The sequence below is a fragment of the Notamacropus eugenii genome, chromosome 4, assembly GCF_028372415.1.
Source record: "Notamacropus eugenii isolate mMacEug1 chromosome 4, mMacEug1.pri_v2, whole genome shotgun sequence".
Lineage (NCBI taxonomy): Eukaryota > Metazoa > Chordata > Mammalia > Diprotodontia > Macropodidae > Notamacropus > Notamacropus eugenii.
The window spans coordinates 408446100-408460733 of record NC_092875.1 but is presented as its reverse complement, the minus strand read 5'-3'; the positions used below and the strand labels follow the sequence as shown (position 1 = coordinate 408460733).

The 14634-nt window shown below is 34.0% G+C and overlaps 1 protein-coding gene across 12 annotated transcripts in view; it reads right to left on the bottom strand.

Annotated features, from left to right (window-relative positions):
- The window catches only part of ARL15 (ARF like GTPase 15), a 508217-nt gene that overhangs the window by 406392 nt on the left and 87191 nt on the right, over positions 1-14634 (bottom strand). For 8 of the 12 annotated variants that reach the window (XM_072605639.1, XM_072605641.1, XM_072605649.1 and 5 more), the window contains one exon: positions 3045-3103. The exons of the other annotated variants lie outside the window; for them this stretch is intronic. In XM_072605639.1, coding sequence (XP_072461740.1) covers positions 3045-3071 — 27 coding nt within the window. In that variant the 5' untranslated portion in view covers positions 3072-3103. The remainder of the gene's footprint in view (positions 1-3044; positions 3104-14634) is intronic. 12 annotated transcript variants of the gene reach the window in all.

Below are 14634 nucleotides of genomic sequence, written 5' to 3'. Positions count from 1 at the left end.
TATCTAAAGACTTGAAGTTTTCTCAGTACAGTATTCAGTAAGGTACTGAAACCTTTATTCAGACTAAAGAATCTAACTTTTTACACAGACTGAAAGCTCATCCAAAGATTTAATTAATCTTATCTCTTATTTGATGTTAACTCTTTCTGAGTATGGCTTTTTTGTGCCCTTTAGCTATTAAAAAATAGAACTCTCGTCTGCTTCCTAGGCAATCTTGGCACAGAATAAAATTTCTTAAAGAAAGGAGTTAAAACTGTATACAGGTCTATGTAAGTTTCTCAAGAGTTTCACTATGATAAACATCAGTGCAGCACTAGAAAGTAATAGGCATTGGAAAAATAGTCCCATCTAAACAAAAGTTAGCTTAGCATGGCATTGCTAATAGAGCTATTTAGGAACCCTCTGAGCTTCCCTTGAGAGAGCAGGACCAGTTGGTAGAATTCAGGTGTCTGTGAAGAACATAATCCATTTTATACACAGACAATCACTTGAATGTAAAGACTCCTTAACGTTAAAAAAAAAAAACTGCAAATAGCTTAACTTTCTGAAACTCAATGTTTTACAAAATACCTATTAAAAATAAAATTGTAAGCAAATTTTTAAGAAGTAAAATACAAGAAATATTCATGGCATGTAAATCCATAATAAAATATTGATAATATTTTTAAATTGTGAAAAAAAATTTCCAAAAGGTTATTTGATGAAGAGATCCAATAGCTCAGGAAAATTAATTAAATATGTTAAGTAGATAAATAAATTAGAAAGCCTGGATGATAGTAGTCTTTTGTGGTTAAAATCGTAAGTCTGGTATTTAGATACAGAAGCAAACAAAATGCTTCTATAGAAAGTATTCTTATTTTTATTTATTGAAAAACTTCTAATTAATAATGGAAACATTTTAGCATATAACATATTTTCAACTTTTTTCCAACTGTGTTCTAATTATGTTCATAGTCAATATTTCCTTAATGAATGATTGTTTACCTGCTAAAATAGAAAATGTTCACATGATACCTGTTTAAGAAGATGCCTATTTCTTTATTCTTAAATACTTGTGGCATTAAATGTGTGTATATGTGTATAAATATAGTTCTTTAAATAAACATACACTGCCAGCAAAGTAATTACTTTTTAAATACTTGGACAATTTCTAAATTCATAATTTTCCCCAATTTCAAAGCACTTTGTACTTACTGTAACGGTTTTCAATTGGTAGATTCTTAAAAATTAGCCCAGAAAAGAGAAACAAATGAGTACTATAACTCCAATAAGAAAATAATCATTCAGTAAGCAAAAGCATGCTATTTGTAGAAAAGCTGTTGTTCATCCTTCATTTTCAATGAGGACCAATGACATTACGGATGATGTCTTGACTTGATGTCTTGAATTGGATTTAAGTGAGGCCAAGCTGCACAAAGGTGTCAGCCTCATTCTCTCTTCCAGAGCCATAGATCATTCACTTCATCCTGGGCCACTGACAGTCATCCTGACTTCTGTCTTACCATTGGACTAGAAAAGTTATATCTTGTATAAAAAAAAAAAGATAATATACTAGGTTCTGCTTTGGGCCTTTAAGACTACTTAGCTTTGTTGCTTTGAGAACATCATTTAAGCACAAGATGAAAAAGATAAACGTTGAAGGGCTATGGACACACTTATGGATTGCTATTGGAGCTCTGAACTGATCCAACTCTTCTGGAAACTATTTTGGAATTATAATAAATAAGTTATTCTATTGGACCAGCACTCAGTACAGTGCTATGGCGCTTATAAAATGCTTGGTGAGTTGACTTGGCTGTATTTTACGTATCCTTTTACCTAATGATAACATAGCACTGCTAGTGATGTACCCAAGGAGGTCCTAGACAGAGGAAAAGGTCCCATCTATGCAAAAACGTTTACAGCAGCAGCCATAAAAAGACAGAAAATTGGATACCTATTAATTGGGAAATTGCTAACAAACTACGGTGTGTGTGTGTGTGTGTGTGTGTGTGTGTGTGTGTGTGTATAATACATATGCATATAGCTGTTTCTTCTTGTTGTATATGTAATGTAATATTATCTAAACATTAAGAAATTATGACTATGAGGAATTCCAAGAAATTTTGGAATTACTTACATGAACTGTTGATGATGTGAAATAGACAGAACCAAAACAATTTACACGATGATCACAATAATGAAAAGAAAAACAACACTAAAATACCTCAGAAACATGGATGAATGTAGTGACCAATGAAAACTACAGGGAGCCTCTCACTGAAGCAAGCTTCCCATTTCTCAAAACATAAGTGCTAAAGCACAGGTGCAAAGGAGACATATATTTTCAGATATGGACAATGTATTTGTTTTGCTTAACCATATTTATTAGTTACAATGTAAGGTAGTATGTGGGGAGAGAGAGAATAAAACATTAGGAAATAAATATTTTTTAATATTAATGAAATATTTTTAAACAAAACAAAACAAAAAATTTAATGTAAGAAATATTTTTAAACAAAAAACTTCATGTAACTCAGATTTCTCATTTGCAAACTTAGGAAGTTGAACTGCATTTCATTTGTAGTCCCTTCCAACTATAAAACTAGGCAGAAAGTACAATCACAGTACTGGTCAGAACAATGTTTTTTGCTTTTTAGTTTACACCTAAACATTCAGTAGAATAACCCAGAGGATGTCACATTTTCCCAGTGGATTATTAACTAAATGTCCCTACTTTCCTATATGAGTTTGACATGTCTAAAAGTCAGTGGTAATACCTCACTATAGCCACTAAGGAGCGCACTTTTCCAAACTTAAAGAGAAAAGTTGTAACCAAAGTAAAATCACGCACTTGTGATTCTTGCTTGATATTACTAACTGGAAGTTCCACTGCAACAGCTTGGATTAAATTGGAAAAAAACTTTTTTCAAAAAATAAGAGTGGGGTGGAGCAGTTTTATTACTCAATTTACTGAAAATACACACTGTGCTAATATAGTGATTACAATTTTTTTTACATCATACAAACATATAATTGTAATTTTTTACATTTCACAAACTTACAGCGCATGCTGATTCTGCAATGCCCATCTTAAAAATAGTGTTTCTGTTCCTTAAGGGATCTAGGAGAAAAGAATCAAAACACTTTAAGCTAAAAGTCTTAAATCTATGTAAAAACCACTACTTTTGTTTATCATTAATTGAGATTTTCCAAGTCCTGCTTCCTTCTGCTTGTGTCCTTTATAGTTTTCCAATCAAAGAATGGAAATTCCCTACTGGTGCCCTAAAAGTCATTTTAAATATATTCACCACTTTTGCAAGGGCCTGTCTCTTCCAAAGTAAGCTGGACAGACAGTAAAGCAGAGAATGTAAGCCAAAACGAGGACACACATTATGATGAAACAAAACTTCCCTTTTTTGAGATTTAGTGAATTACTAGAATTATTCGTTGACAATAATCATGCCAACTCAATTCCAGAGAAGCTAATTTAAGTGATGATTGTTACCCACCTTCCCAAATTCTGAGTTCAAAATGTATGCAACGACATCTAATTTAAAGGGCTGCTGTAGTTACTAATATAATTCAATTCAAATAAACATTTCTTAACTGCCTGCTATGTATGTGTCAAGCATTGGATAATTAATATAATACATTTAATACATAAAATAAGCAGTCACACAATCAACAACCTAGTGTATTCAATTATCATTATTACAGTAGATGAAAATAAACAATCTTAATTGGCATTCAAACATTTATTTGGAATTAGTCTATATTTTATAATTATATAATATTATATATTTTAGGAAAAGCTCTGAACCCCAGGTGAAAATATAAATTTCAATATTTTTATTCTATTAATAGGATTTTTAATCAATCAATCATTAAGTGCTTTTTATGTGTACTATTATGTGCGAACTGCTGGGCATACAACATAAGTCAAAAGCATAAAAACAGTCCCTGCTCACAAGGAGCTTACATACTAATGGGAAAGACAACATGTAAACAAATTTCTTTTGGTTTTTTCCAGTCATGTCCAACTCTCCACGACCCCATTTGGGGTATTCTTGGCAAAGACAGTGGAGTGGTTTGCCATTTCCTTCTCCAGTTGAATTTTACAGATAAGGAAACTGAGGCAAACAGGATTAGGGACTTGTGTCTGAGACCTGATTTGAACTCAGGAAGAAGAGTTTTCCTGACTTCAAGCTCAGCACTCCATCCACTGTACCACCTAACATCCCATACAAATAAATAGTTGTACAAAAGATACATCTACAGCAGAAGGAAGGTAACCTTGGAGAAAAATGCTCAAGTGACTACAGGACCAGTAAGGTCTCCTGAAGAAAGAGACTCATGGCAGCTGAATCTTAAAAGAAGGCAGAGGTGAGGAGGAAGGGCACTGGAGACTCAGGGATAGAAGATGGACTGATGTGTTCTAGATCTATCAATTAGGTGTTATATTGTGGCCACACAAGGCATGGAGTGGAACAAAGTAGGAGAAGATTGGAAAAGATGGAGCTGAATGATGGCATGGGAAGGTTGCTACAAAATAAAAAATCAGGAATACTTCCAAAAAGGAGGGAAAATTGTTTTATGTCAATGATTCCTAAAACAAATGATATTATAAATGATAAAATAGCTAAACTCTCTACCTCACACTACTACAAATTCTATGGCAGAGCTTTCCAAGCTGAGGAATACACAAACCCAGGGATTACCAGGAATCTGGGAATATTTGTTGAAATAAAAAAAAAAAACAGTAATTAATGGGCAGCTAGGTGGCGCAATGGATTAAGTGCCAAACCTGGAGTAAGAAAGATTCATTTTCCTGAGTTCAAATCTGCTGCAGACACTTAGTAGCTAGCTGTGTGACCCTGGGATAGTTACTTAACCCTGTTTGCCTCAGCCTCCTCATCTGTAAAATGAGCTGGAAAAGGAAATGGCAACCACTCCAGAATGTTTGCCAAGAAAACCCCAAATGCAGTCACAGAGTCTGACATGACTGAAATGACTGAACAAATATTGCTCCACCCTGCAGCCCTCCAATCAGAGAGGAGACATAACTGAGGATACTGGGAGAAGCACTGATTGTCAAAGCTGAATCAGTCTCCATGAAGTTGAGATTTCAAGTGATGAGTTTATCCTGGGGGGGAGGCATAATTGTGGAGCTGAAATCAAGCAGAGCACAAAGGTCTCACAAATTCTTGCAGAAAAGATCTAGAGTATCTTTTTTCTGATAACCTGCCTAGCATAGCTCAGTTCAGAAAAGTCTTTAACTATGAACTTAAACATTAGGAATTCATAAATGCCATTTACCAAAGCATCTTCCTAGGCTTGAATGATGGCACTTTGTCATTGGAGGGAACACGTACTCTGATTAATTTTTTTTCCCTGCTTGTTAGGAGGTATTTCCTTATGCTGAGCTAAAATTTTTTCCCCATAACTGCTATCAATTGATCCTAACTCTTTGGACCTTGGGGCCAAATAGGATAATCTCCACAATAACTCAAAGATCATCAATAATGGTAAATAAGGATATCTGCCACTTTCTCAGCAACCTTAGATGTAATTCTTCCAGCCTAGGTGACCTAGAATTATTGGTGTTTCCCTTATCTTCTCATTTATTTCCCTTTTTAATAGTTAACTGTTTTAGTTCATAGTTATATAGACTATACCTAAAAGTCAAGTCCAACATTCATTTTCAAGATGACTCAGATCAAAGGAAGCTCAGAGAAGTTAGTGACTGGCCCAAAGAAATAGGCAGCAACTGTCAGGACCAGGATTCTAACTCAGGACCTTTGCTGCCAAATTCAATTCCCTTTCTGCTCTAGCAAACTGACTCCCAAATGTCAATTTTGTCCACTTTAGTCCATCCATTCCAATTGAACATCATTCTCCCTGAGGGAGAAAACCAGCAAAATTTGTCATTTATTATCATCCTATCTCCCACAAGGATCGATGCCATCGTTCATGTTTCTTTTAAAAAAAAAAAAAAAGACATCTGTGGTCTTTATATTTCCCAACATATTCTTCCCATATCAGAAAGCAAGACTTAGAAAAAAAAGGAATGAACTATAGCTAGGTAAAACTTACAAGCACCTCAAAAAGTCTGATGTTATATTCAGTGTTCCATAACTCTGCAAAAAAGTGGAGGGAAATGCCTTCTCCAATTTCTTTGGTCATTACGATTTCTGAGCATTCGGTTTCCTATGCTTTTGTGGCTGTTGCTCTTAACATTTACATTTTTATAGTCACATATATTGTTTTCCACTGGAATCTTCCCATTTTTGTGTCCATCATATCCACTATTTCTTCCAATGTAGTGATATTCCATTATATTTACATACTACAGTTTGTTCAGCCATTATCCAATTCACAGCTTTCTACTTTGTTTATAATTTTTTTCCAACACCAAAAAGTGATGCAAAAAATGTGTTCATGGGCACTGTTTTTATTAACCTACCTAGCACAGGGATCTCCAAGTCAAAAGGTATGAACATACAAGTCATTTTCTTTGAATAATTCCAGGCTGCTTTTCAGAATGGCTGGACCAATTCACAGGTCCACTCACACAATATTAGTGTGACTGATGGTGGAATTCCTTACCACAACTTAACTTTACAAGTCCTTCCTCTTGTCCTTAGGATTTTCTGCAAATCTCACAATGAATTTAAGTTTTCATGATACTTTTTTGTACCAGAGGGTACCACTTTCATTTTTGTTTAATGGTAATAGAACATTGAATTTTGTATTAGAGGACAGTCACAAAAATTCCAGACTTTTTTCTTCTTCTATAAAAGATGAGGTTAGATCACATGACATCGAGGGTTCCTTCCAGCTCTAAATCTTATCATCTTCAGTTCTAAGTCCCAGATTGCATCATTTGTCCTTTTAGAAGCAGACTTCATCAGTGAGTTCCCCCATGCAGTCTTATTAAACATCATGTATATGTTCCCCTCTTCTACCTTACGGCAGGTCTTCCAGATTTCAGGCCACGTGATCAACTCCAGTTTCAAAAACAAAATGCCTACTGTGTACTTCCAATCTTATTTTTCTCTCTTTTACCTTCCACATCTAATTATCTATAAGGTCCTATACGGCTATTTCCAAATATCTCAAGCATCCACACCTTCCTTTCTATCCTTGTTGCCATCATATTATGCAGGAAAAATTCTGGGAGTATAGACAGGGTACTACTGGTTCTGTCACTACTTATATACATATGACTGTGGGTAGGTCTTCTGCACCTCAACTTTGTGATCTATAAAATGAGGGGTAGTTCTAGTGATCTAAGATTTCTTTAAATCCTAAAATTCTGAGACTTTTAAGGATTTCTTTTAAAAAAATTATCTTGTCTATACTTTAAGCCAGTCAGTCAATAGCCATTTATTAGGAACCTACTATGTGCCAAGCATTGCATTAAGCACTAGCTACAAGACCTAGCTTAGGCCTATGAACTTCCACTTATATTCTCTTATTTAAATAATTAATGAGAATAATGGTCTAGATAGAGAGCTGGCCAGGATAGAGTCCATCTAGAGTCAATCAAGTAATGTATTTATTTTTTTAAAAAAAGAAAAGGAAAGGAGAGAAAGAGAAGAAGAGACAGGAGGGGAAAGGAAAGCAGAGTAAAAACAACTCTAAAGTGGACCTTCAGTTGTGGGGAAGTCAGTCAGACTCTCAGAGCCCCTAGGCAACTCTCTAAGACTGCTCTCACAGAGATGATGCTGAAAGGTTTTGACAGAAGTTCTGCACTGAAAGAACTGTACACAGATCTGCTTTCCACCTAATTCTTTTGCCTCCTCATCTCTCCCCCCACAAAAAAACAAAACAGTGCTCTTAATAAAACTACATGTTTATAAGTGTATTCTAAATGGATTCCAAATACCAAATGTCTACAAGAGCGTATTCATCCTTTCTGTGTCTCTGTCTATTCCTCTCTATATCTGTATATAAAGTTTTTCTTTAATATAGTGTTTTAACACTCTATATATCATTCTTCTTGTCCCCAGAGTTGGCATTACTTCATAAAAATCCTTCAAAATTTATATTCGTCTTATTTGAATTGAATATTCATGACAGCATCCCATTGAACAGAAAGATGACACAGATGATTCAGGTATTCTCCTATTAGACACCTGAGTTATTTCCATCTCGTTGCCACTACATTTGCCAACAAATATATTTGAAAGCCTTTTCTTTTTTTCCTTTGTTGAAAATGTTTAGGGCATGTTCCCAATTAACTGGATTATTGAATCAAAAGATATGATTATTTTTTATTACTCTCCTTGTCTATACTGCCTTACACTGCTCTCCAAAATGATTTTCCATTTGCAATCCATGCTAGAAAATAAGGCCAATCTGACTGAAAACTGCAGATGAAATAATAAATTTCACAGGCTTCTTATCTCAAAGAGATAATGGCTTTACAAAACAGAGAAAGAAAAAGAAAAGTGCAATGACATGAATTGAGCAAAGCTTTCCATTTCAATAACATTAGAAAGAGACATTACAAATACCCCAACCCATCAGCCTCATGATCCCACAGCTTCTTTGTTTATCTATAAGGAAGTTCAGGAAAAAAAGTTATGGAGCCACATAAATGTATTTTGCACCACTCCCTAGTAGCATAGGAAGGAATTTCTTTTCTGTCGACACCCTAACATTAATTTTTTTTTAAATCAGTATAGAGGTCACAAATTCAAACACAATAAAGGTCAAAATGAGAAATAGTCTAAAAATTCATGGTAATGCCATGACTTCCCATTATAAATACTGTGCAATAGGATTTCACATTTAGTAGAATAAATAAATTGCCCACAAGTGGTGGAAGGGCAATTTTAAACGAAAGGGCACTCTGTAAGGCCCTAAATGCACAGTGTCTCTGTTCCCTCCCATTTATTTTTCCCATCAACATTTTTCCATCTGTGTCGTCCTGATTTCACACACCAGATTAAAAACAAAAGGGTAGCCATTAAAATTGTAGTTATACTATCCATTTAAAGCAAGACACATTCCTATTTTTTTATCCTGATCAACATTATGTTCCAATTAGTGTACTTATAAAATGAATCAAGAAAGTACTTACACAGTATGGCCTAATCAATTTTGTTCACAGAACAGTTTTCAATTTGGAGAGATGGGTACTTTTATGTATCTCTTATTCAGAATACTATAACTCATTTTAAAATGCATGACAGAAATAATACCCTTTCTATCACAGCTCCCTACCTTCTTCACAGCCTCTACGCTCTCTTCCTCTGAGAAAGCCTGTGAACAACTTTTAAGAGTACTATGTGGCTAACAGTAATATTTTGGTAGATGCATTAGATAAATTTGCCTATCAAAGTACAAACAGCTGCATCTTAGCCAAAATTATTTTCAGAAAACATTCATATATTTAAATTAAAAGCTAAAATTATGAACTCACACTCTGAATGGCATCACCATTTACTACTGTTAGTGGAACAATTAACTAAAGCCCCAAATGTGTAGAAAAGAATCGGGGGATGAAGACTTTGTTTATCACCAGTATTTAGTCTGACAGCTGGATGCTCAGATTCAAATGAGGCTTTTGTAACCTTTTTTTTTTTTTTTTTGCTTTATTTGAGAGAAAAATCATTAAAGAAACATAAAGAATATATGTTAAATCTCACGACTTCCAATGAGTTGAAATGTAATTAGCTGGGCAAAAAAAACTACAGAGCATTTGAAAAGAAATACAACTTTATTACTTCGATATAAAAACAGCAACCAAAAATGGACTACCAAAGTTTTAGCAAATAGATGGTACTTGCTTTAGTAAAAATACATACATTAATAGGTAGATGATTAATTAACAGCTATATTAATAATAATAAATAGGTAGATGAATTAAAGAGAAATTCTAAAGGGCTTGAAAATAGTTTGTCCCTCTTGAAGCAAAATGCCATCCACATCCAGAGAAAGAACTAAGGAATTGGAACGCAGAATGAAGCTGAATATTTTTTCTTGTGTAATGCTTTGTTCGGGTTTTTCTCATGTTTTCTCCCATTCATTTTAATTCTTCTATGCAATATGACTAATGTGAAAATATATTTAATAAGGCTGTATGTGTACAACCCATATAAGACTGCATGCTGTCTCGAGGAGGGAAGGAAGAGTGAGGGGGACAAAATCTAAGATTTATGGAAGTGATTGTAGAAAACTGAAAACAAATAAATTAATTTTAAAAAAAAGAAAAGTTTGTCCCTTACACAGATTAAAGGCTCCCTTCCCAAACTATTTAGACCACTCCATTGCTTAGCAACTTTTTTCCAATGTCCAAAAAGTTGTCCAAAAGTTGTATTCAAGAATCACTGAATATACTAAATTGGTATGGTCTTCTTAAGTTTTAAAAGTTTATACAAATAAGTAGGATGGATTTTTAGCTTCACATATAAGAGCACAACAACTCAGTATTTAGATTTAGCCAGGTTTGGGGGGTATTAAGTAACTTGCCAACACAGTGCCATGTTTGTGTTCCTACCAAAAGCAATTAACAAGCATGTCCACAGAGTGGAAACTGTCTTCTCCATCAGAAGAGAAGATAAGAGGGATAAAATGCTACCTGTCTTACTATAGCTTAACAAGGCAGATAACATATTCTCTAAGAGTATGGAAGAAAAGGCTGGAAAGAAAACAAGAGGCAAAAAGGCTATAAGGAAACAAAGCCTGGGGTATAAAGGTCAAGAGGTTGGGCAAGAGAATAATGTGAACAAAGAAGAAGGGAAAGGTCTTTGAGATATAGAACAGACAGGACCTTCGTCCCACAGAAGAAAAGCCTGGGCCATCTGAGCAAAAGTCACCTACTTGTGCCTCATGGTAAGCTAAGGCAGAATCACACATGCCACCAAGAGTGACAGCATTTGTTACAAGCCCTAGGAAGAAGAGATAAGTGATGGTACTAGGGAAATTTCCACTGAGAGTTATGATATGAACGGTCTGTAGATGGGCTGTCTTTCTGGGTTGTGCATTTGAGATGCAGCAGTGAGCCTCTCTTGAGACCTATCAAACTTGATGATAATCATCCAGTGTTGGTGGTGATCCATACTGCCAAAAGGAACCTAGAGAGAATCTCTTGGAAACAAGAGATAGGGGAGATCATAAAAGACAAAATAGACAATTTCAACTACACAACATTAAAAGGCTTTTGTATTAATAATATCAATAAAAATAGAAACAGAATTGAAATTAAGTGGAAACAATATTTGCATCAAATGTCCCCAATAAAAGTCTGATAACCAAATATACAGGAAATTGACACCAAAAATAACACCAGGAGACATTCCCCAACAGATAAGTATTCAAGGGAAATAAGTAGTTTTCAAAGAAAAGCTCAAATGATAATCATTTGAAAACATGGTAGAAATCCAAAAAGAAATACAAATTAAAACAATTCAGACTTTACCTCACACCATGCAATTTGGCAAATACAACAAAAAATACAGAGTACTAATTTGAGAGGGCTATAAGAAAGACACAATAGTACATTGTTGGCAGAAAGGCAAAGTGGTCAGCCTGTTCTGGAATTTAGAATTATGGAAGAAAAATAACTAAACCATATCTTTGCCCCTTCAATACCACTACTAGCGAAACACCCCAAGGATGTCAAAGAAATTAACAGAAGTTCAACATAAACCAATATAAACCAGTTAGGTAGCAAAGAAATGGAAAACAAAGAGGAGCCCATTAACTGGAGAATGCTAAAAAAAAAAACAAACAAAAAACCAACCCTAAGATACGCAAATATAATAACATATTACTATGCAGAAAGGAATAAAAAACACAAGGATTTCAGAAAAATATATAAAGATCTATATGAAGTGCTGCAGAACAAACTAATCAGAAACAAGACAGTGATACATACAATGACAACAACGTAAATGATGTAAATGAATGGCTCACTAACAGGAAGTTAAACTCTGAGCAAATGAAAAATCGAAGTCCAGAAGATCAGACAATGAAAGGATCTTACCCCCCACAGCAGAGATCTAGAGAGCTACTACATAACTGCATATATTGTCAAATGTGGTCTCTGTAAGGGAGATTTTTGATTAATTGTTTTGCTGCCTGGCACAAACCGTAGGTGCTTAATAAGAGCTTTTTTTTCCTTTTTTTTTTTTTTTGTCTTCTTTACAACAAGGGAGGGCTGAATCCAGGAGAAAGTGTCTGAAATGATCCTGACAAAAATTTAAAAGGAAATGTTTTGTTGTTCCTAAAAAATTTCTAGAGTTATGAAGTCTTGGACAGAAAACAAAAGGATAAAAGGGGATAGGTGGCATTTTCATCATAACTGGCTGTTTAAGGTGAGAACCTTACCTGAGAAAATAAGATATAGGACATTAATTCTAGCTGGCTAAATAATTACCTTCTTATTAGCGTTAGAGAATGGGATTTAAGCTTCTATACAGCACAAAATATAGGAATGACATGCTGTTTGGCCACAGGATTACACGCTTTTGTTATTTATGCTGTTAATTATGCCGTTTTCATTATTTTGAAATTGTTTCTTATATCATTGGTAAGAATACAAATTGATCATAATAAATAATTACACTGGGAGGGGGGAACAGGAGAGAGATAAGAGCTCTAATCTCTTTGCTAAGATTGTATTTTAAAATGCTTTCATCAATATTCATTAGTCTATAATTCTGTTCCTCAGCTTTGTCTATCACAATTTAGGGTACCAGGACCATAAAGCCTCATAAAAGGAGGTACTGGGAAGCTGTTTTCTCTATTTTCAGAAAAATTTTTGTTGTGTAAGTAAAAAATATCCTTTAAGCATTTGTCAGGTTTCACTTGTAAATCCATCAGGATCAGAGTTTTTTCTTTGTAGTTAATCTATGTTTTACTTAACTAATTTTTCTGAGATTGGATTGTTTAAAATCCTCCAGTTCTCTTTTTGTTAGGTGTTGGACTTTTCCTTTTTATATTTAACCATTCACTTCCTTTGAATGATCAGTTTTGCTGTCATATAATTACATACATTACAGTTTCTGAAAATTCTCTATTTCTTTTCCATTCACCACACATCACTTTTCATTTTATTTTGGTAATTTGATTTTCTCCTGTTTTTTTTTTTTTAAACTCAAGACAGTGCTTTATTCCTTTTGTTGGTCTCCCCTCCCCCCCCCAAAAATCTCTATTTTGTTATAGCAATAGTCTTTATTACTTATATAGTCTTGTGATTTTAACTAGTTACTTAATTTACAAGATTCCTTTTTTTTGTACTTGCTTTGGGAGTTCTGATTTGTTGATTCTCTGGAGATTTTTAAAAAGTATGCTCTGTTTATCAAACTTTTCATATTTCGTTGATAGGTCTTCAGAAGGAGAAATTTTGAACTGAAGTATATTTTAGTTACATTCCATACATTGTGGTACATTGTTTTACTATCCTCATTCTGTTTAATACAATGATTTATTGTTCCTATGATTTGTCTTTTAATCCAGTTAATACTCTGGATGTCATTACTTTACATCTGTTATCTTTTATTCACATTTACTTAGTTGGTTACTTGGTTTTTTTCAATATGGCTTAAAAAGTATGAATTTATTGTTTCTGCCTTTTCACATTTTTATACCTTCTCAAATGATGGCTGTTTATAAAGCCATGTTCTTTAATGCCTCTGAGAACAAATTTTTTAATGCTCTCATTCAGAAATTGCCATCTTTTCAAACTACTTTTTCAAAAAATCTATTGAACTATACATTTTCCTTCTTATCTTTCAATTGTGTTTATCCAGATCTGACAGAGAAGTACTAAAGTCTCCTGTGATTACTGTGTTTGTATCAATGTGTTTTTTGGGTTTGTTTTTTTGTTTTTCTTTTTGCAGTTCAACTTGCTTTTCCTTTTGGTGCAGGCACATAGAACAACGACACTGTCTAATTGTCTGTAATGCTTTTAAGCATCAAGTTCATTATTGCCTTATCTCAAATCATGATTACAACTCCTTCTCTGGAATTTTCCCAAGCATGCTATTCTTCTGCTTCAGTCATGAGATATCTGTATAACTGTGTCTCGTAAGGAGTCCTTTTAGTCACTCACTTAATTTCTAAAGAATAATTCCCACAAATAAGTTGGCATCTATGCAGCAATTTAAGGTTTATAAAAGTATGCTACATACTTTATTTCACTTGCTCCTCACAGCAACCCTCTGGAATAGTTATGGCAGTATTATAACTTTCATTTTACACATGGGGAAACAGAGTCAGACAGGTTAAGCCCATAGTCACACAATTGTCAGATGAGTAATTCAAACCCAGGTCTCTCCTGACTCAAATTCAGCACTGTTTCCATTGCTCTTGATACATTCATGCTAAATTTTCTGGAATTGCAAATACTTTACATCAAATAATGATTTTATTTACTACTCTTAATGAAGCAGCAAGTAGTCTGATTTCCTTAAGGTCTTATGTTTAGGCTGGAAGTCTGTGCCAATTGGCATGATTGCTATATACTATAAAATGCCATTTGTTATGAATGAAGTCAAACTAGAACACTAAAATCTGAACTGCATGCTTATACAAGTTACATTTATTTTTGATATTTTTAAAATCTCAAAAATACACACAATTTAAAATCATCACTATCACATACTACACCAGATTTAAAATTATATACAGAGTAACACT